Source organism: Lithobates pipiens, unplaced genomic scaffold (assembly GCF_037356315.1).
Source record: "Lithobates pipiens isolate NorthernLeopardFrog02 unplaced genomic scaffold, aLitPip1_a1.2 Scaffold_18, whole genome shotgun sequence".
NCBI lineage: Eukaryota > Metazoa > Chordata > Amphibia > Anura > Ranidae > Lithobates > Lithobates pipiens.
Genome location: NW_027507758.1, coordinates 281,559,432 through 281,581,508, shown reverse-complemented (window position 1 = coordinate 281,581,508; position 22,077 = coordinate 281,559,432). Strand labels below are relative to the sequence as shown.

At 40.7% G+C, this 22,077-nt stretch overlaps 1 protein-coding gene across 2 annotated transcripts in view; it reads left to right on the top strand.

Annotated features, from left to right (window-relative positions):
* SLC35F1 (solute carrier family 35 member F1) overlaps positions 1-22,077 on the top strand; it is a 487,635-nt gene that overhangs the window by 407,696 nt on the left and 57,862 nt on the right. Inside the window, exons 4-5 of one of the 2 annotated variants that reach the window (XM_077487047.1) lie at positions 19,881-20,040; positions 21,286-21,454. In XM_077487047.1, the coding sequence (XP_077343173.1) occupies positions 19,881-20,040; positions 21,286-21,454 (329 nt within the window). Of the gene's footprint in view, positions 1-19,880; positions 20,041-21,282; positions 21,455-22,077 lie in introns of both variants that reach the window. The other variant, XM_077487046.1, reaches the window with a different exon arrangement.

The following is a 22,077-nucleotide window of genomic DNA, read 5'->3' as shown; positions in this document are numbered from 1 at the left end:
ATTTTGTGGGTAATTTCACTTTCCTGGTGGTCCAGGACCTTCAAAAGTGTGATGGATAGGAATAAAATGAGATGTGTCATTTATGCTCCTAGAACGCCTGAACGTACTACTTCAATGTTCGGCCTCTCTATGTGAACAGGCTGTGTAAAAGTCCTACACATGTAGTATCGTCATACTCGGGAGGAGTAGCAGAATGTGTTTTGGGGTGTAATTTTTGCTATATACATGCTATGTGTTAGAAATATCTTATAAATTGACAACTTTGTGTAAAAAAAAAAATGTGTTTCATTTTTGTCCACATATTCCAAAAACTTCTGGAAAAAAAATAACTGTTCAAAAGACTCATTATGCCTCACAGATTATACGCTGGGGTGTTTGCTTTCCAAAATGGGGTCATTTTATGGGAAATTCCATTGTCCTGGTACTCCAGGGCCTTCAAAAGTGTAATAGGTGGTTGAGAAATGAGATGCGTCATTTTTGCTCGTAGAACGTCTAAAGGTACTACATCAATGTTGGTGCTCTGTATGTGGCCAGGCTGTGTAAAAGTCTCACACATGTGGTATCGCCGTACTCGGGAAGAGTAGCAGAATGTATTTTGCGGTGTAATTTGTTGTATGCATATGCTGTGTGTGAGAAATAACCTGATAATATGACAATTTTGTAAAAAAAAAAATAATAATAAAAAAAATTCTTCATTTGCAAAGAATTGTGGGAAAAAATGACAACTTGAAAAAACTCACCATGCTACTTACTTAATACCTTGGAATGTCTACTTTTGTAAAAAGGGGTAATTTGGGGGGTATTTGTACTTTCCTGACTTGTTAGTGTCTCAAGAAATTAGATACACCTGATGTACTGATCAGATGTGATCAATTTTCACCATAGTTTGTATAACTTTCACAAAGACCAAATAATATACACTAATGTGGGTTATTTTTACCAAAGATATGTAGCAGTATAAATTTTGGACAAAATCTATGAAGAAAAATTACTAATTAGCAAAAATGTATGACAGAAACCAAGAAAAAGGCATTTTTTTCACAAAATTTAAGTTTTATTTTATTTATAGCACAAAAAATAAACCCACTGGGGATTATATACCACTAAAAGAAAGCTCTATTTGTGTGGAAAAAAGGATGTAAGTTTCATATGGATACAGTGTTGCATGACTGAGTAATTGTCATTCAAACTGTGAGAGCGCTGAAAGCTGAAAATTGGTCTGGTCAGGAAGGGGGTGTAAGTGCACTATATTGAGGTGGTTAAAGGATTAGTTCACCTTAAGGCACATGTTACATCTTCTCCCCGTCCCTACTGTCACGGTTTGAAAAAAGCGTGGCCATGAAGGGCTCTACTCACATGGCTGTGTCATTGATTCACAGATCCCTGGGAATCAATGAACTGTAAGTACTCACAGTCTTTGTGGCTATCGGCTTATCCATATCATAGTGTGCCTAGCTGCCGTCCCTGCTGTGGATAATGTTATTTGTGATATTAACCCTTTCATGCTTAAGCCTATTTCTGACATTTGTTGCTTACAAGTTAAAATCTGTATTCTTTGCCAGAAAATTACTTAGAATCCCAAACGTTAATTTATATTTATATATATATATATATATATATATATATATATATATATATATATATATACACACACACACATATATTTTAGCAGAGACCCTAGAGAATAAAATGGTGATCGTTGCAATATATTCTGTCACATGGTATTTGCGCAGCGGTCTTTTAAACTTTTTTGGGTAAAAATACACTTTCATAAATTAAACAGTAAAGTTAGCACATTTTTTGTATAATGTGAAAGATAATGTGAAAGATGATGTTACGCTGAATAAATAGATACCTAACATGTCATGCATTGAAATTACGCTCACTCGTGGAATGGCGACAAGCGGTACCTAAAAATCTCCATAGGCGGTGATTTAGGTTACCAGGTTAGAATTACAGAGGAGATCTTTTGCTAGAATTATTGCTCTCGCTCGAACAATCATGGAGTTAGCTCACGTGTGATTTGAATACAGTTTCCATATGCAGGCGCAACTTGCGCTTTCTTTGCTTTGCAGGGTCAGGGGCGCTTTTATTTATTTTTACATTGTCACTTAAAAAAAATTGGATCACTTTTATTGCTATGACAAGGAATGTAAACATCCCTTGTGATAGTAATAGGTGGTGACAGGTGCTCTTTTTTACTTCAAAGTATTCAGATCACCAAAAACGGATTTTCTGAAAACTATTTTTTTTTTAAATTGTCGCCATTGGCAGCCGAGTAAACGTGATGTTGCGACATCGCTTCTGTGTTTTTACATGGGAGACTTTGTTCCAGTCTCACTTTAGCCAGGGAAGTGGCAGATCATGGATCTGGGTCTCCCGGTGGGACAGGAGGCCCAGGAAGAGCGGCGGGAGGGGGGACATCCCCTCCCGCTCCTTTAGGATAACAGCCGACCGCCCACTCTTAAAAAAAAAAAAAAAAGAAAAAAAGGTACAGGGCGATGCCTGCAGCTGCAGGCATCATCCTGGTATAACCCCCTTAAAGCCGAGGCCACATATATGCGTATGGTCAGCGCTAAGGTGTTATAATCCTAATCATGTGATATTTTGTAAAATGTGTATTGTATCCAGAGATCAATTTAGAGGTAGTAATTATCAATCCTTTAGGATATCTGGATAATATTACATCTACATTTTCTGATTTCACTTCTGAATCATATACAGCTTATGAAAACAGACATATTTTTCTTGTCATCACTGAGTCCTTTAGATAGTAGGATGTCCTATATATGTATAAATATAATGCAAAGCATATAAACCCTTTATAGTTATTTTCCAATGTTCCCCTCAAAAGGTATAATCTATTTTGCTTTATAGTAGTGAAAGTAGTGAAAAATATTTAGCTCACTTCCATTTTAGGTTTTTAAGTCACTTGTAAAAAAGGTTCCAGAAACATTCCCTTGTTAATTATTATTGTTGCAAAATTTAGTTTGTTGGCATTTCTCGATGCTTAGAAAATGCAAGGATAGCTGTACATGCAGAGTGTAGTATTTGATAAAAAGATTGTCTTTCCCAGTTATAAAACTGGTTGTTGTTTGTGCCTGCAAATGCCTTGCAAACAGAAAAAAAAACGTATTGTAGATTCAATTTAAAGTGGGTCTCTCTTATTCAGGCATTGTCTGAGCATCTCATCTATTAGTGTTCCTCAGTTTAGAGTATACTTGATGCAATTGCATTTCTAAACGTCTTTGGAAATCAACACTTCAAGGGCCTTTGCTTTTGACTTGTAACACCTGTGATACTAAGTTCATCTGACGTTCAGGATGCATATCTCATCTGTATTTCATATTATTAAAAATGTTATACCAGAGAAACCTTGAGTCCAATTTTGCATTCATCCAGTGCTGGGCCTTTCTCCTGTCAAGCAAGCCTCATCTAGGAATAAGTACTGGAGTGGCAGCATCCCTGTCTATTTTCACGTGTGCCTGTTAGAAAAATTCTCAATGAGCGGTTACTCCCCAATATACAGTCATGGCCGAAATTGTTGGCACCCCAGACATTTTTCCAGAAAATAAAGTATTTCTCACAGGAAAGTATTGCAGTAACAGATTTTTTGTTATACACATGTTTATTCCCGTTGTGTGTATTGGAACAAAACAAAAAAGGGAGGGAAAAAAAACTAATTGGACATAAATGTCACACAAAATTCCAAAAATGGGCTGATCAAAATTCTTGGCACCCTTTCAAAATTGTGGATAAATCAGATTGTTTCAAGCATGTGATGCTCCTTTAAACTCACCTGGGGCAAGTAACAGGTGTGGGCAATATAAAAAACACACATGAAAGCAGATAAAAAAGGAGAGAAGTTCACTTAGTCTTTGCATTGTGTGTCTGTGTATGCCACACTAAACATGGACAACAGAAAGAGGAGAAGAGAACTGACTGAGGACTTTAGAACCAAAATAGTGGAAAAATATCAACAATCTCAAGGTTACAAGTCCATCTCCAGAGATCTAGATTTGCCTTTGTCCACAGTGCGCAACTTTATCAAGAAGTTTGCAACCCATGGCACTGTAGCTAATCTCTCTGGGCATGGACGGAAGAGAAAAATTTATGAAAGGTTGCAATGCAGGATAGTGTGGATGGTGGATAAGCAGCCCCAAACAAGTTCCAAATAAATTCAAGCTGCCCTGCAGGCTCAGGGGAGCATCAGTGTCAGCGCGAACTATCCATCGACATTTAAATGAAACGCTATGGCAGGAGACCCAGGAGGACCCCACTGCTCACACAGACATGAAAAAAACAAGACTACAGTTTGCCAAAATGTACTTGAGTAAGCCAAAATCCTTCTGGGAAAACATCTTGTGGACAGATGAGACCAAGATAGAGCTTTTTGGTAAGCACATCATTCTACTGTTTACTGAATATGGAATGAGGCCTACAAAGAAAAAAAACACAGTACCTACAGTGAAATATGGTGGAGGTTCAATTATGTTTTGGGGTTGTTTTGCTGCCTCTGGCACTGGGTGCTTTGACTGTGTGCAAGGCATCATGAAATCGGAGGATTACCAAAGGATTTTGGGTCACACCGTAGAGCCCAGTGTCAGAAAGCTGGGTTTGCTTCCGAGATCTTGGGTCTTCCAGCAGGACAATGACCCCAAACATTCATCAGAAAGCACCCAGATATGGGTGGCAACAAAGCGCTGGAGAGTTCTAAAGTGAGCAGTAGTGAGTCCAGATCTAAATCCCATTGAACACCTGTGGAGAGATCTTAAAATTGCTGTTGGGAAAAGGCACCCTTCCAATAAGATAGACCTGGAGCAGTTTGCAAAGGAAGAGTGTTCTAAAATTCCAGATGAGAGGTGTAAGAAGCTTATTGATGGTTATAGGAAGCGCTGGATTTCAGTTATTTTTTCCATAGGGTATGCAACCAAATATTACGTTAAGGGTGCCAAGAATTTTGACCAGCCTATTTTTGGAGTTTTGTGTGACATTTTGTCCAATTTGTTTTTTTTCCTCCCTTTTTTTGTTTTGTTCCAATACACACAAAGGGAATAAACGTGTGTATAGCAAAACGTGTTACTGCAATACTTTTCTGTGAGAAATACTTGATCTTCTGGAAAAAATTCTGGGGTGCCAACAATTTCGACCATGACTGTTGAGGAGAACCTGGAACAGGACAATGAGGAAAAAAGAGACCAATTTTTTCTTCATATTTAACAAGAGTTGTAAACATTATTTGTTAACAGTAACCTTTTTGCTGCCAAGTCTGTACATGGCATGGACCTGACAGCAAGGGGTTTTACACACACTCCCCTTGGCTGCAGTGTGTATTAAGCCAACTTCTGGCTGTCAGATAAATTTGGTGCCTCCACAACCACCAGATTGCTTCCAAACCCCCGCCCCACCCCTTGGTGAGCCTGGGTCCAGCATGGCAGATGCCTCCGGGTAGAGGGAAGGGAGCTAAACAGACATGTTTCTGCTCTTCTCCGCTTCTTCTTGCTGACTCCCCATCTTTCACTTTCCCCAGATGTGTGATTAAAGAAAAGCGGTCACTAAAAAAACATCACATATGTGATGAAAAAAGAAAAAAGGTTAAAGCGTAACTCCAATTTTGTTGAGAAAAAAAAAACATTCCCCCTTGGTGATATACTGTATCAACTCTCTCCAACTCCTCCCTTCGACCCAGTTCTGGGTAATCCAGTGTTCTCTAACACATAGGCCGGTCCTTTCCATGATCTCACTGACAGAAATATCTCCTAGGCCTCTCAGTTCAAGACTCATGAAGGCTGGCCCTCCTTTAATTCCCTTAGGAGGGCTGACGGCCTATACCAGTGATGGCGAACCTTGGCACCCCAGATGTTTTGTGACTACATTTCCCATGATGCTCATGCACTCTGCAGTGTAGTTGAGCATCATGGGAAATGTAGTTCCAAAACATCTGGGGTGCCAAGGTTCACCATCACTGGCCTATACCATGTAGAGGTTTGGAGATCATTGCAATTACACCATTTCCTCCGCTCATTACCTGCTCATGGAGACTTCAACAGGGACAGCTCACTGCCTTTGGGAGTTTATGTGCGGAAAGAGACCCACTTAGACACTCTCTCTCAATCGTGTACTCCCTCATCTCCCAACCTCCAGAAGATGGTTTTCCTCTCTCGCGGAATGGGAGCAGGACTTGAACCTCATTTTCTCCCCTCAGCAAATATGTAAACTCCTTTACTTTTTCTAAACGATAGCTCTGCTGAGATCCAATTGAGGAGGGGCATGAGACAGGGGTGTTCTATGTCTCCCCTCCTGTTTGCTATGGCGATTGAACCCCTGGCCGTGTCCCTTAGATTAAATGCGGAGATAAAAGGATATAGGAGAGGGGAAGAGGAAGAAAAAATATTATTCGCAGACGATCTTCTTTTGCTTCTCAGAGATATACAGAACTCAATAGGGGAAGTAATGTATAGAATCAAAAATTTTGGAGACCTTTCGGGATTAAAGATAAACTGGGGGAAATCTTGTATTTTACCAGTTGACCCCTTGGATAGCCCCCTACCCCGAGAAGCTGCATGTCTGCAAATAGTGAGTCAAATGAAATACTTGGGTATCTATATTACTAAAGACCCCAAACAATATATAGTGAACAATTTAGTCCCATTGTTATCTAAATTTAAGGACAAAATTAACATCTGGAAGCAACTTCCTTTATCGGCAGCTAGCCGATGTAATCTAATCAAAATGATACTTTTACCAAAACTTCTGTATATTTTACACAATTCTCCAATATGGATCTATAAGAAATGGTTCTATGAGGTAGATTCCATGTTTAGAGAATTGATTTGGAAGGGGGGTCAAGCACGCATCAGCTTAAAGATCTTGCAATCTCCAAGTAGTGAAGGGGGAGTGGCAATTCCACACCCATCCAGTTACTTTCTAGCAGCCTAGCTACAACATCTGGGAGGAGGGGACAGGGAAGGTGGTGGACGAGAAAAGAAAACACTCCTTAAACAATTTCTTGGTAGGACACTGGTAGAGGCACTGGAGTCAGGGATCTCTATGCGAGGCATTCCTACACTAAGGTACAAGGGGTTTACTGAATATTCCGCCTTATGGGCCAATAACAAGCTGGGCGAGATACAAAAAATAGGACAAATAATGGAATGGGAAAGAAGAGGTATAAAGTTTATTCATCAGATTTACCAGGATGTTAATCTGAAATCATTTCAGGAATTAAGGGACCAGTTTGCACTTCTAAAAACGTCTTTTAGATACCCTTCAGGTTAGACACGCCTTAGAAAAAGAGTTTGAGGTTGCTGTAATTAACTGATGCGAGAGACCAGCGAAATCGGGGAAAGGGTTAATATCCAAAACATATGCAAGTCTATACAAGAAGACTCGGGCGAGAACACAGGAGCAATTATATAGAAGGAAATGGGAAATAGATGTGGGAAGTATCTCGGAAGCCCAATGGGAGAGGATTCTTGAGTTGTCACCTTGGGTATCCCTTTCTTCATCCCAAAAGCTGTCTCATTTATTTTATTTTTATAGTAATTTTTATTTATTACTTATTGTATAGAGCATATTACACTCCCAAGAGACTCTTTGGTCGAAGGCAGGACGCTTCTTGCCCTAGATGTGGAAGGACAGAGGGGGATATGATACATATGTTCTGGAGATGCCCCAAATTAAATCGTTACTGGCGGGAGGTAGTGGAAATAATAATAATGCAGGTATTTGAGACGGCAGTAGACATGGAACCCTTGGGGTGCGTATTGGGATGGATAGATGGAGGTAGTGACCCTAAAGATACCAAACTAGCAAAATTAAGGTGCATTTTCCAAGCTAGGAAACTTATAGCTCAGAAATGGCAGTCCTCTATTCCCCCTAGCAGCGAGGAGTGGGTGCAGAATATGAATGGGGTAGTCATTAAGGAAAGGTTAGCATTTATAAGACAGGGAGGTATAAAAAAAATTTGATAAGATTTGGAAGTTGTGGTATGAGAAAATTAATAAAGACATTTACATCTAAGTGGAAGGATTGCTAGCTGGGTAAACAGTGCAAGGAGAATGTTTGTGTGAGTGGGAAGGAGGGATGTAGGTAGAGAATGGAAGGGTGTAAAAGGGTTTTATGGAATTTTTATTCTTGTTCTTGCTTAAATTTGAATGGAAATGTTGTATGTTTTGTTTAAAGTGAAAAGAAATTAATAAAGAGATAAAGTAAAAAAATAAATAAACTCCTTTACTTCACTCTAAAATCCCCTATGTGCACCCGAATCCAGGAAATTAACTTAAAAATCACGCTCCAGGTAGCACAGGATTCCAACTATGCTGCATAAACAATTCCCTCACTTCCCGGATGTATGCAAGGGCTTAATTCTCCACTTAATTCTCCACTCCACAAGTCCCGACGCCTACTGAGGACCTTCTGGACAGAGGTCAGATGAATGCCCAACAATTTAGACACCACCCCATGGTGAATTGCGCAGCCTTTTTTCTCCATCATTCTTCCATCCCTTGTAAGATTTACAAAAAGTCCATGCTCCATCTCATGAACGCGGCCAAAGCTTGTATCCCAATAAAGTGGAAGGACCCCAAGCTCCCCTCCATCCCCATGAGAAGAAATAAACCAAATGGAGGATCTTGTCCTCTCCTCGCAAAACAAACACAACACATAGGAGAAAACCTGGAATGCCTTTATCTTCTCGGAGGAAGGTAAGACGCCTTTAGCAAGTGACTCCTGGCCTCTGAAACAACTCCTTTTTAAGGCTTCAAGGAATCCCACCCCAACCCCACCCCCCCCCCCTTTTCTCCATTCTCTCTTGCTTAAAATTCTTTTGGGAAAAAAAAAAAAGTTAACAGAAACCAAGTTACACAAAATGCCTAAATCGAGTTTGTATGGTTAGTTATAGCCTCCTTGGTTATTTGTGCCTACGGAAGTCATGGTATCCAATTGTATCATGGCAATGACTTTATACACTGTTCCTAAATTATTATCTTGTAACTTTGTACCTATAGCTCTATGGTTACACTGTACAAACTTGTTACCATTTATGAATAAAGAATGTAAAAAATAAATCCTCAGCACTTACTCACATTTCCTTCACTCCCCACTGCTCTCTTCAGTTGCTGAGAAATATTATCCATGTCATCACTTCCTTGTGCTCTGTTACATTATAAGCTCTGTTGAATGTGGTGGTAATACCTACTGTATCATCTTCAGAGATGTTCACTTAGCCATGAACATTTTGTTATTCCTCTTGCAGGTGTTATATAAATATGAAAATTATATCTGTGTGGCCTGTCTTGGCCTATACTTGGGTTGATGGTATGCACTTAATTTGGTACCATTAATTTAGCTTTTAATGAGGTAGTTAGTGAGACCTCTGAGAACCACAAGCCTGAAAGCAGTACAGCTGGCAGCAAACAACCCATAGCAAATACTTTAAAATTTTAATAGCCTCTATAAACAGCTGTTACAAAAGAGATTGATCTGACTGTATTCATTTTTCAAGTCTCATTTTATAAGGCTGATCCATGAATAGGAATCTGTGAATTCAGAATTATGGATCCGAAACAGCCACTACGCATCAGCAACAAAACATGAAGAAAAATAAATCCAGATGTAGCAATAACCACAATATTTAGGTACCATACTGCTGGAAACATTATTGAGCTCTTACATTTGTGAAAGCTATAAAATAATTAGTTAACCATAAACAAAGAAAATATTGGGTTCATATTCCATGGCTCATGAATTATAATGGTTTTATAAATCCTAGGGGCTCTGGAGCATAGAAAGAATTAATGTTGGTATACATAAGTTAACATTACAGCGGCTTGTGGTACATTACTTATTTTCATAACTACAGCCATCCCTTGTAGTAAATGGGTAATTGTTGTGAAAATATGACCCTCTGGGACAGAACTTACAAGTACATACCCAAGGCTGAACTTATTTCCAGCTAAGCTCTGCTATGAATATGATATGAAAATACTGTATGACTTACTATAAGGCATGTTACTCCAACCTATGGTCACAGTCAGTTTAGCCAGATTAACCTCCTCGCGCCCGCCCTATAGCCGAATGACGGCCGTAGAGCAGGCGCGTTCGTCCGGGCGGTCGTCCCTGGACGACCTGATGTTTACTTCCGCAATGCGCGCCGCCGCGGGCGCGCATCGCGGAAGTTCTGTGTTCGCCGTGTCCCCCGGGGACAGGCAAACACAGATCGCTGTAAGCGGCCGTTTACAGCGTGATCGGCGTGTCCAATGGGAGATGATCTCATATGTAAACATATGAGATCATCTCGCAGCGCCGCTCTCCTTCCTCGCACAGACAGTGCGAGAGGGGAGAGATGAACGGCTGCAGCGGCAGCCGTTCTGATTGTGGAAAAAAAATAAATTAAAAAAATGAAATAAAAAGTGCCATCCGCCCCCAGCAGTGCCATCCGCCCCAGTGCCATCCACCCCAGTGCTACCTGCCCCCAGTGCCATCCACCCCAGTGCTACCTGCCCCTAGTGCCATCCACCCCAGTGCTACCTGCCCCTAGTGCCATCCACCCCAGTGCTACCTGCCCCCAGTGCCATCCACCCCAGTGCTACCTGCCCCCAGTGCCATCCACCCCAGTGCTACCTGCCCCCAGTGCCATCCACCCCAGTGCCACCTGCCGTCAGTGCCACCTGCCCCCAGTGCCACCTGCCCCCAGTGCCACGTGTCATCAGTGCCACATAGTGCCATCTGTCATCAGTGCCATGTATCAGTGCCATTTGTCATCAGTGCCACCTGTCAGTGTCACGTGCCATCTGTTGTCAGTGTCACGTGTCATCAATGCCACTTATCAGTGCCATCTGTCATCAGTGTCACGCGTCATCGGTGCCATGTATTAGTGCCATCTGTCATCGGTGGCACATATTAGTGCCACGTATTAGTGCCATCTGTCATCGGTGCCACGTTTCAGTGCCACGTGTCATCAGTGCCACGTATTAGTGCCACGTGTCATCAGTGCCACGTATAAGTGCCACGCGTCATCAGTGCCACATATTAGTGCCATCTGTCATCAGTGCCACATATTAGTGCCATCTGTCATCAGTGCCACCTGTCATCATTGCCACGTATCAGTGCCATCTGTCATCAGTGTCACGTGTCATTGTCCTGGTGCTTCAAAAGTGTAATAAATAGTCAACAAGTTAGATGTGTAACTTATGTTCCTAGAACACATGATGGCGCTACCTGCATGTTGGGCCTCTCTATGTGGCCAGGCTGTGAAAAAGTAACACACATGTGGTATTGTAATACTCAGGAGGAGTAGCAGAATTTTTTGGGGGGTGTCATTTGTGGTATACACATGCCACGTGAGAGAAATAACCTATTACAATGACAATTTTGTGGAGAAAAAAAAAATAAATGAAAAATCTTAATTTTGCAAAGAATTGTGGGAAAAAAATGACAACATCAAAAAGCTCACCATGCCTCTTACTAAATACCTTGGAATGTCTACTTTCCAAAAAGGGGTCATTTGGGGGGTATTTGTACTTTCCTGGCTTGTTCGGGTCACAAGAAGCGAGATAGGCCACCAGTACATCAGATGTGATCAATTTTGTGCGATTCGCACCACAGCTTGTAGACTCTCTAACTTTCACAAAGACCAAATAATATCCACTAATTTGGGTTATTTTTACCAAAGACATGTAGCAGTATAAATTGTGACCAAAATTTATGAAGAAAAATTAATAATTTGCATAATTCTGTCACAGAAACAAAGAAATATGCGTTTTTTTTCAAAATTTTCGGTCTTTTTTCATTTATAGCGCAAAAAATAAAAACCCCAGAGGTGATCAAATACCACCAAAAGAAAGCTCTATTTGTGGGAAAAAAAGGACAAAAAATTCATTTGGGTACAGTGTTGCATGACTGAGTAATTGTCATTCAAATTGTGAGAGCACCGAAAGCTGAAAATTGGTCTGGGCAGGAAGGTGTTTAAGTGCCCTGTAAGCAAGTGGTTAAAGTGTAATAAACTTAGAAACAAACTTTAATATATTGCAACTTATCAGTCCTTAGATGTAGTGGCTACATTATTCTTTTAAGGCTTTCTTCCTTTTTCCCACCTGTTGAGCCACCATAGGGAGGAGTATGGAACCTCCCTCTCTCCATAACTTGGGGGGAGGTGCTCTGTAGTCCAAAGAGTAACTGGTCACTGCACAGACAGAAAGCATAGGAAGTCATGAGCTCACAGAATTTCTGTCGGGATAAACAGATATAATAAAGTGTTCTCAGTGTTATATTTCACAAACCAACCAATTAACAGGATAGGTTGTTGGGGTTTACACAAAAAAAGTTATTAAAAAAAGCAGTCAAATGGTCACAAACCAAATCTATATGCAGCAAAATAATAAAAGACTGTGATTATACAAAATAGTGAACTTGCTATATTATTACAACCCTTATGACGTGTACTTTTTTATATGTTTCCAAAAGGACAAGAAGAGAAGTAGACATATGAATGATGAGTTAAAAAAAAAAAAAAGGCATAAGAAAGATTTGCTGCCCTGGAACAAGCATTTTAAGTTTCACTGGCTGCTTGTTCCAGGTCAGGTTCAAGATGACAGACATGTAACCTGCACCTAAAACTGCAGGTAAACCGCACATACAATGGCACTGCAGCCAAACCACAGTGCACCAGTGTAAACCCGCAATAAGGCTAGGGTCACACACTTGCATGGCAGGATTGTGCACAAAATTGTTGCTTTTCCTGACAAACACAGAAGCGCACTGTCCTTTAGTAGATGTGCAGCAGGGCCATGGATTGTTAAGGGCACCCTCACACATCTGCTAACACACACATTTTCACACACCAAACTACATGGTGCCGCAGCACTGTGTGGTTTGGTGTGGCACGGTTTTAGAAAAGGGTCATGGACCTATTTTCCACATTTCTCACCTGTAGGGCAACCTATTGAGCAAAAAATGTTGGGATGCATTGCATCACAGCTGCATCATATGCATACCCCTATAAGGCTGCATTTGAAGCTTACAGGGGTGGAGAGAGTAAAACTGCAGCTCAGCCACCTTATTTTTTGACCCCCCACCTCAGCACAAGTGTAAGCAAGACCATAGGGCTGATTCACTCAGGTGAGAGGGAGGTAAAATGGGGTGACCTTGTCCACGCACTGTGCTCCAACAGCTCCCACTGTGCACACTGAATGTCTTGCATTGAAAGTCTTGTATTTTTATGAATGAATTCAAGGCATTCTCTAATTAGAGTAAAAATTATGTAGAGATAGTTCTACATAGAGTAGAGATTATGTCCAAGATCCAAGCTTCATCTGCCCCTCCTCTGCACCTCACCTGGGCAGAGAAAGCCTTGTATTCATTGAAAAAAATACAACGCCTTCTTTGAAAGGTGGTGCTAAGCGAGTGACCTGTATTCAGTGTGCAGAGGGGAAGCCAATGGATTAGCACTTGGGATATTACAACTATCACTCTAAGTAGTTAAGAATAATACAGTGATTTGCATCATCCTCAGCAGCCCTCCTGCTATCAAATATGGAGAAAAGGTGGATGAATGTAGTTTTGCAAAAAAAGATCATTCCTGGATTTCTGCTTTAAAACCTTAGCATTTAGCTATTTTGTATGCATAATAATATATTCAATCTAGTATAATGGATACAAGCAAACATATACTTGCTCATGAACCGGTAAATCAGAATAATGGGACTAAAGTAAATGGCAAAAGTATGCATTTTGCATACTTTTGCAGTTGGTCTGGTTCAGAGGCAATAGATGTGATGACATGTGAGCCACTGCCATTTTACAAATGAAGGAAAATTTTAAAGCTGCAGTTTAGCAAAAAACATTCTGTGAAATTTTAGTGACATTCTAATAGGGACCCAACCATTAAGGGTGCACAGGCGCCACCCCTCTATCCACGCCACCCCCTATATGATTTATATGCATGAATCTATCCACAGCTGCCACCACCACCCCCTATTAATGCATCCGGCCCCTTTCAGGGTGTCGTGGGCAAGAATTACAGCAACCAGGGTATTTTTTTAAGCACCTGATTAGAGCCATAGGCTTTAATACTAAATCTTAAATACCCACGCTAAGTGACACAGATTAATAATAATACGAAACTGCAGCAGCTGTCCACAGAGTGCTAAAACAACAAATTATAAGTATACATATATACAGCGCTTACAGAAATGCATGTGCTCATATAAAGTGCTGGAGTGCTTGTGAAATATATTGCTAAGGTGCTACATATAACACATTCATATATAACCCTTTCACGCCTAAGCCTATTTCTGACATTTGGTGTTTGCAAGACATTTTTTGCTAGCAAATTACTTAGAACCACCAAACAGTATATATATTTTTATTTTTTTTGTAGAGACCCTAGAGAATAAAATAGTGATTCATGCAAAATTTTATGTCACACGGTATTTGTACAGCAGTGTTTTATATGCAACTTTTTGGGAAAAGGGACACTTTCATGAATTAAAAAAAAAAAATGAAACAGTAAAGTTAGCCCAATTTTTTTTTGTATAATGTGAAAGATGATGTTACGCCGAGTAAATAGATACCAAACATGTCACGCTTTTTAATTGCATGCACTCATGGAATGGCGACAAAGTATAGTACCTAAAAATCTCCATAGGCGACGCTTTAAATCTTTTTTACAGTTACCAGGTTAGAGTTACAGAGTATCGCGGCGATACCTCACATGTGTGATTTGAACACCGTTTACATATGCAGGTGCGACTACCGTATGCGTTTTCTTTGCTGCCACTTTTACTGCTGTCACAAGGAATGTAAACATCCCTTGTGACAGTAATAGGTGGTAACAGGTACTCTTTATGGACGGATCGGGGGTCTAAAAGACCTCCAATCACTCCTTTGCACTTCAAAGTATGCAGATCGCCGAAAATGGCGATTCTGAATACTGCATTTTTTTTTAGATCCGGCACCATTGGCAGCCGAGTAAACAGGAAGTGACGTCATGACCTTGCTTCCATGCCTACATTCAGGAGGCTGGAACAAAGCAATTTCCGGCTTCGTGACAGTCTCTCTCTAGCCGCCGGAAGTGGCAGATCGAGGATCGGGTCCCCCCAGTGGGATGAGAGGAACGGTCAGAGCGGCAGGAGCTCCTCCGGGATAACAATCGAGCGGCTTTTAGCCACATCGGTTGTTATCCCTGGATAGCTGATCGCCCGCTCTAAAAAGCAGTACTGTGATGATTCCTGCAGCTGCGGCATCATCCTGGTATAACCCCCAAAAGCCAAGCCCGCATATCTGTGTATGCTCGGTGGGAAGGGGTTAAATACAGAAAACTATTCATCTCAAATGTTGTGCAAAGTGCTCCAATCAAAATAAAGTGCTTTAGTGCTCCAATGATAATTCCAGGTGCTGTGTGCCACGCTCCCCTCTTGTAACCCCACTCACCAGAAATTCTGAACCCTCAGCTTTGCAGTCTGTGGTCATATACGCTTGTGATCTATTGATCTGGTGAGATGGAATGAATTCCTCAAACTCTCCATATAAACAGGGGTCTTGGGGATGACCAGAGAAAATGAATTCAACAGGCTCCCAAAAATAGAAAGAGAAGCTAATAGTGAAGTACCTGATGACGCCCTGGGGGAGGGTGAAAAGCGTTGACGCATTTCCAGCTATTTTGAACCACTGAAGTCACTTCCGCCATCCGGGGAATGTGCACCGAGTAACAGCAAACCCGGAAGAGCTGTTCTCCTGACTGATGCCTGTTTTTTTCCATAGTCTAGTAAGTTGCGCTTGTAATGCCCTTATTGTGTGACCATGCAGAACTTCACTATTGGCTTTGCTTTCTATTTTTGGGAGCCTTTTGGATTCGTTTTCTATGGCCATCCCCAAGACCCCTGTTTATTTGGAGAGTTTCTGAGGAATTCATCCCATCTCACCAGATCAATAGATCACAAGCGTATTTGACCCACAGACTGCAAAGTTGACCCCCCCAAAAAAAGAAAACCCCCACAAACCACCCCCTTTCAACAAACCCCACCCTCCTGCCACCCCTCGCTCACTTGGAGTATATAAGACACAGAAAAATTAATAAACAATATCAAGTATTACAACGTACACAGTACCGATTTGGTTGACATGATACCCATGTCATAGATTGAATCCATCTAGACCAGATAACATCTAACTTAATCAGGGAGTTCCTTAGGGAATATGTATGTTTTTCAAAGAGAATAAACCTATTGAGATATATGATCCAATTGTACAGTGTCGGTGGATGTGGAGAGGTCCACTTAAGAGCAATCTGTTTATGGGCAACAAAAAGTGCACGCCTTATAGTGTTACCAGTAGAAGAGGTGTAGATAGAGGTATCACAGTAACCCAATATACATATAAGTGGTTCAACCAGGATGTTAATATGCAAATTCCTATTAAAGGTACCAATCACCTCCACCCAATATCTTTGGAGTTTTGGACATCGCCACAAAAGATGTATTAATGTACCCATGTTACAACATCTAGCACAGGCTGGCTCAGATTTTAGTCCAATTGCACAGAGAAACTGTGGAATTCTATAGACTATATGCAGGATACAAATCTGGGTCAGTCTGTGTGATGGAGAAAGACACCCTGACCCAGGACCAGAGAACATCGTCCCAAATCTCCACGGAGATGGGACCACTATCTTTCGGAACGGATGGGGAAGTTCAATAAGAACCGTTCTAACAATACCCGATAAGTAACCAGGGTGAGACCCTTTATTGAGCCTACCCATACTATTTTGTCCCAGACCGGGACAGAGGGGAAAAAAATTTTACTGGAAGAAAACTGGGCATGTAGAGCATGTCTTAACTGAAGAAATTGTTAAAACCAATTGGATTCTACAGAGAACTCCCCCCTCAGATCTTCAAAAGATTTAAGTATACCATTCTGACATAGCTGAGCTAAAGAAGTTATTCCTAATTTTCCCCATCTGTGAAAGCCTCTATGAGACAACATTTGAGAAAGTCTATAATTTTCCCATATTGGAGTGCATCTAGTGGGATATAAGGCACCCAGCATTTTTTTTTAACTGTATGCCATACTTTACAAATTAACATACAAGTAGGCATATCCACAAATGAGACACCCCCTCTTGCACCATCAAGAACAAAGAGTGGAAACTGACCCTTAAATGCAAAAGAGAATAATTGTCGAGTAGGAAGGGATATTTGTTCAGACTCCCATCCAGCAATATGCTGTAATTGGGAGGTGAGAAAATATAGCCTTGGATTAGGAACTGCCAGCCCACCGGCATTTGTGGGATGTTGTAAAGTTTGATGCAGGGGATTTTATTCTGCCATATTAATCGCCTAAATATAGTGTTCATCTTAATAAAGATCCGGATAGGTATCCAAATCAGGGCATTGTGTAAAAAATAGAGGAGCTGATGCATACATATTTTATTAAATTGATACGATCTATTAGCGATAGAGGGAGCTTAGTCCAGACTTTACTCTGATTTTGAAATCTATTAAGTAATGGAAATATATTATCCACAATATATGACTGTGGGGAGTCCGACATAGCTATACACAAATATTTTATGACACAACCTTAAAATGAGAAAGTATAGGTGGCAATGGATCTGGAAGGGGGTCTAAAGGCATAACCATGGATTTCTCCCAGTTTATGCCTAAACCGGAAAACCTTCCAAACTCCTTAACATATTCCACTACTATCGGCAGGAATGAACAGACATTGGGCATGAAAAAAAGAAGATCGTCTGCATATAGTGATATCCTTTCCTCCATGTCTCCCCTCGTCAGACCATTAACATCAGGAGAAGCCCGCTTAAGACATGCCAAGGGCTCTATAGCCAGGGCAAAAAGCAGGGGAGACAACGGTCACCCCTGCCTAGTGCTCCGGAAGAGTCTGAAACTAGTAGATTGAAAGCCATTCATCCTAACCAATGCCTCCTGAGTGGTATAACAACCAAACCCACTTACAAAAACCAGGACCAAGCCCAAATTTAACAAGAATGGCCCACAAGAATTGCCATTCGTCACAATCAAAGGCCTTGATTGCATCTGATGCTAAAAAGGTGTGGTTTGAGTGGCCGGGGACTGGAACCTGCATATTTAAATATGCACGTCTGATTTTAAGTGCGGTTGATTTGTTAGACATAAATCCTACCTGATCTGGATGAATAATACTGGTAATAACCTCATTTAATCTAGTTGCAAGTATCTTTGCAAGAATTTTAACGACTGTAGAAAAAAAAAAAAGAAAATAAATTGGTTGATAAGATTTGAGGTGTAGCAAATTTTTATCCTTTTTGGGTGTGACTACTATTACGGATTGTCCCATAGAATCTGGTAGCCGACCCATATGAAAAGCCTCATTTAGTGTACTAAGAGTGGGAAGCAATTCTTTATTATATTTTTTTATAAGTCTCGATAGCGAGCCCATCAGTTAATGGGGCCTTGACATTGGGGAAACTAGCCACTGCATTTTCCACTTCCATTAAAGTAAGTGGAGCATTGAAAATTTCTCTCTCTTCTATTGAAATAGCCGGGAGATTAATACTGGCCAAGTAACTAGATCGCTCTGGAAGGGTAAAATCTGCCCTGGAAGTATATAAATCTTAATAGATATAATTGAACTGGTCTGGTTACAAACCTCCCCCTCTACATTCATTAAAGCTGAAATGTGTAGGATTGGATGGGGACCTTACTATCTGAGCCAATAATCTACTGTTCACTTCTCCCTCCACCAAGCTAAGTCTCTTCTGAAAAAAGAGTTTATTCCTGGCCCTAGATTCCAGTAGTTCATTAAGCCTATTTTGAGATGAAAGCCATTCCTGATGAGTATCTGGAGAGGGATTTTGAATATATATGGCTTCCGCCGCAGAGGTGTCGGCCTTCACCAGCTCAAGCGCTCTACGGGAAGCACTTTTGATAATACTTATATTCTGTATTAGCAGACAACAACTTGTATGGAAGTGGAACCTAATTTGAGGGACCAAAATTCCAGAATACGAGTAGGAATAACATCCTCCTTGGAAAAAAACATTTTTTTGATTTTTACACAGCATGAAACATGATCTCTGAAGGGGGGAGGGGTTCATGTCATTCATCAAAATCTCTCCCATTCACAGATCACATTACATACAGTGTGTTCCCATTAAAAGCTTTACCCTCACACCTGATAAGAACATTTTTGATTTCCAATCACTTGGCAATGGTCACCAAAACAAACGGTAAAAATATTTAGCATGAAACAGACCGCATATTTGGTTTGTTGAAGCTGTTTTACTGGCACAATTCTGCCCGATCTGATTTCTTTTCAAGCAGTTTCTCTGGCATCTGTTTCCCTGAGTCCATCCAAACATTTGTAAACATTATTGAGCCCTCATGGAGGTGGAGTGTGCTTTGCTACCGAAACACGTTTTAGGAGTCATTAAAGTTGTTTTGGACTGCTGTATGAGTTTGGTCTGGCATTCCTTGTGGAGTGATGCTCCTGGATGCCCATTCCAGGGCAGCCCTGATTGCAAATTATTGTTGTCCTTCCCTTTACTACTCTGTATCAATAAGTATTGAAAACGCCTCTTGGATTTGCCCCCCTTGAAGCAATAAAAACCTGACAAGGGTTCTCTGTTTTCCTATATATACAAAACTACAAGAAATAGTTTTGAGTCTACATTACCTAATCCGCTTCTAGTGCATAATTACCTTTAAAATTCAAGAGGACATATTGTTGGCACAGAATTCTCACAACAATGTACAAAATAGCCCTTTGAATTTTTTTTTTTTTTTTTTTTTTAGCCTTGCTGACTTTAAAACTGAATGTGAAAAAATGTAAAGCAGTCTGGTTTGCTGAACACAATAATAATTGACTCTCTCCTTTCTTTTCAGTTACTAAATTGTTTTGTTATCCCCGTGGTCATATTACTATCCTGGTTCTTCTTGCTGGTCCGATATAAGGTCTTGCATTTCATTGCTGCTGTAGCCTGTATCCTGGGAATCGGATGCATGGCAGGAGCCGATGTTCTAATGGGAAGACAACAAAAAGAGGGTAAGTTATTTTCCTAATGTACAATTTTTAATGATACAGCTATCTTTAGAAAGGGCTGTACACTGTTACTTTTCATTCAGATAGTGATGAATCATTGTAGAATGTTGTCACCCAAACTGTATTTTCAACATCATTGTATTATACTTTATATTTAGAAAAAACGTCTGCAGAATCCTGCACTTGGCCTTAAGCTAATTGGGACTCTGTTGCTGTTTATTTATGCCAGATTGATGTAAAATTTGAATATTGGGTTCCATTCACAAAGCGGTATCTTACCGCATCCGAGTATGCAATAAGATATCGCACAGTGGTTTTCAAAATTTTTTGGGCATTTACTAAAATACTGCATTAGTTATTTTATGAAGTCATGCGGAATTTTAGTAGTGAAAGCCTGTGGTAATTTAACACAAGGCAATAGCTGGCATCCTTAAAACAGGCTGTAAATAGCTGGTTGTTAGAGAGCAGATGTCTGCTGGCGTCCTTAACAACCAGTAACTGTCATGGTTGTTAAGGAGCAGGCGACCGCTGACAGCTGAACGTAAAAAATAAAAATAAAAAAATAGCTGGAAAAATGAAGCGAAAAATATGGTGTGGGGGTCCCCCCCAATCCATACCAGGACCTCTGGGTCTGGTATGGATTTTGAGGAGAACTCCCATGCCAAAATTTAGAAAGAAAAATGCGTGGTTCCCCCTCCAAAATCCATATTAGACCCTTACCTGAGCATGCAGCCCAGCAGGTCAGGAAAGGGGAAGGATGAGCGAGCACCACCACCGCCCCCGCCCTCCCCACAAACCATACCAGGTCACATGCTCTCAACATGGGGGGTGCTTTGGGCGGGGGGCATGTTGATTAGGACAAGGGCCTCTTCCTCACAACTTGGCCAGTGGTTGTGGGATCTGTGGGTGGGGGCTTGATGTGTATGTGTGTGTTGGAGGTGGGATTTCACTGAGGAAAGACCTTTGTGTGTGCGCGCTGGAGGTGGGATTTCACTGAGGAAAGACGTGTGTGTGTGTGTGTGTGTGTGTGTTGAAGATGAGATTACTCTGTGGAATGACTAAAGTGCGCATGCTGGAGGTGGGATGTCATTGAGAAAGGCCAAGTAAAAGACAGATTAGCCCAGTGGCAAAGTGAAAGTAGAATTTAGGCATTATATTATATACTGCAGGATAACACTGTACTAAGTATTTCGCTAAATTTCTTGATATGACTTACTTTTTGAGTCTTGTTTTCTGTTTTGTTAGTAGACTTTTACCCGGGAGATAGTAAACTCATTGGGGATGTTCTAGTTCTTGGAGGTGCCACTCTGTATGGTATTTCCAGCGTATGCCAGGAATACATTGTTAGAAACCTCAGCCGAATTGAGTTATTGGGCATGATTGGACTTTTTGGATCTTTCTTCAGTGGCATACAACTGTAAGTATACAGACTAATGAAAAAAATATTGTTTTTAATAAATAGGATGGACCAATCAGACTAAGGTCCCATGCTTGTCTCTGGAAACCCATCCCTGTAGTAGATGAGTCTTAAGTGGGACCCTAGTTGTATAGAGTGAGTGGTAGACTGAAATATGATACTAAACATATATTTGTTCAAACAGAGAATTGCAGGGGGAGCTGTAGGACAATTTGAATGAATAAATAAATATAGCTGTATATGGTGAGTGACCCTCTGTATTAATATGCGGAAGGATTAAAATCAAATGGTATTTCCAGTTTTCCTTGAAATCTACTTTTAAACTGAAGACTTTTTTTTTTGTGACCAAATTCCAATATTTACTACATTTTACCCCAATAATAAACCTACACAAATTATGTAGCTGAGAAACCAAAGTTTGGTTTGAAAGCTTTGCTTATGACCTCTTTATGTTCGCTAGCAATACAGTTTACTGTACATCTGATGTGGGCAGGCAATGTGGTGACTACCTTACAACGACATATACTGAGCAGGGTAGGCACATACATCAGAACATTGCTACACAGCTGAAGCCTGGCCATCACTGGTCTGTTTGAGCTCCAAGGAAATTGAGGTTTACTATG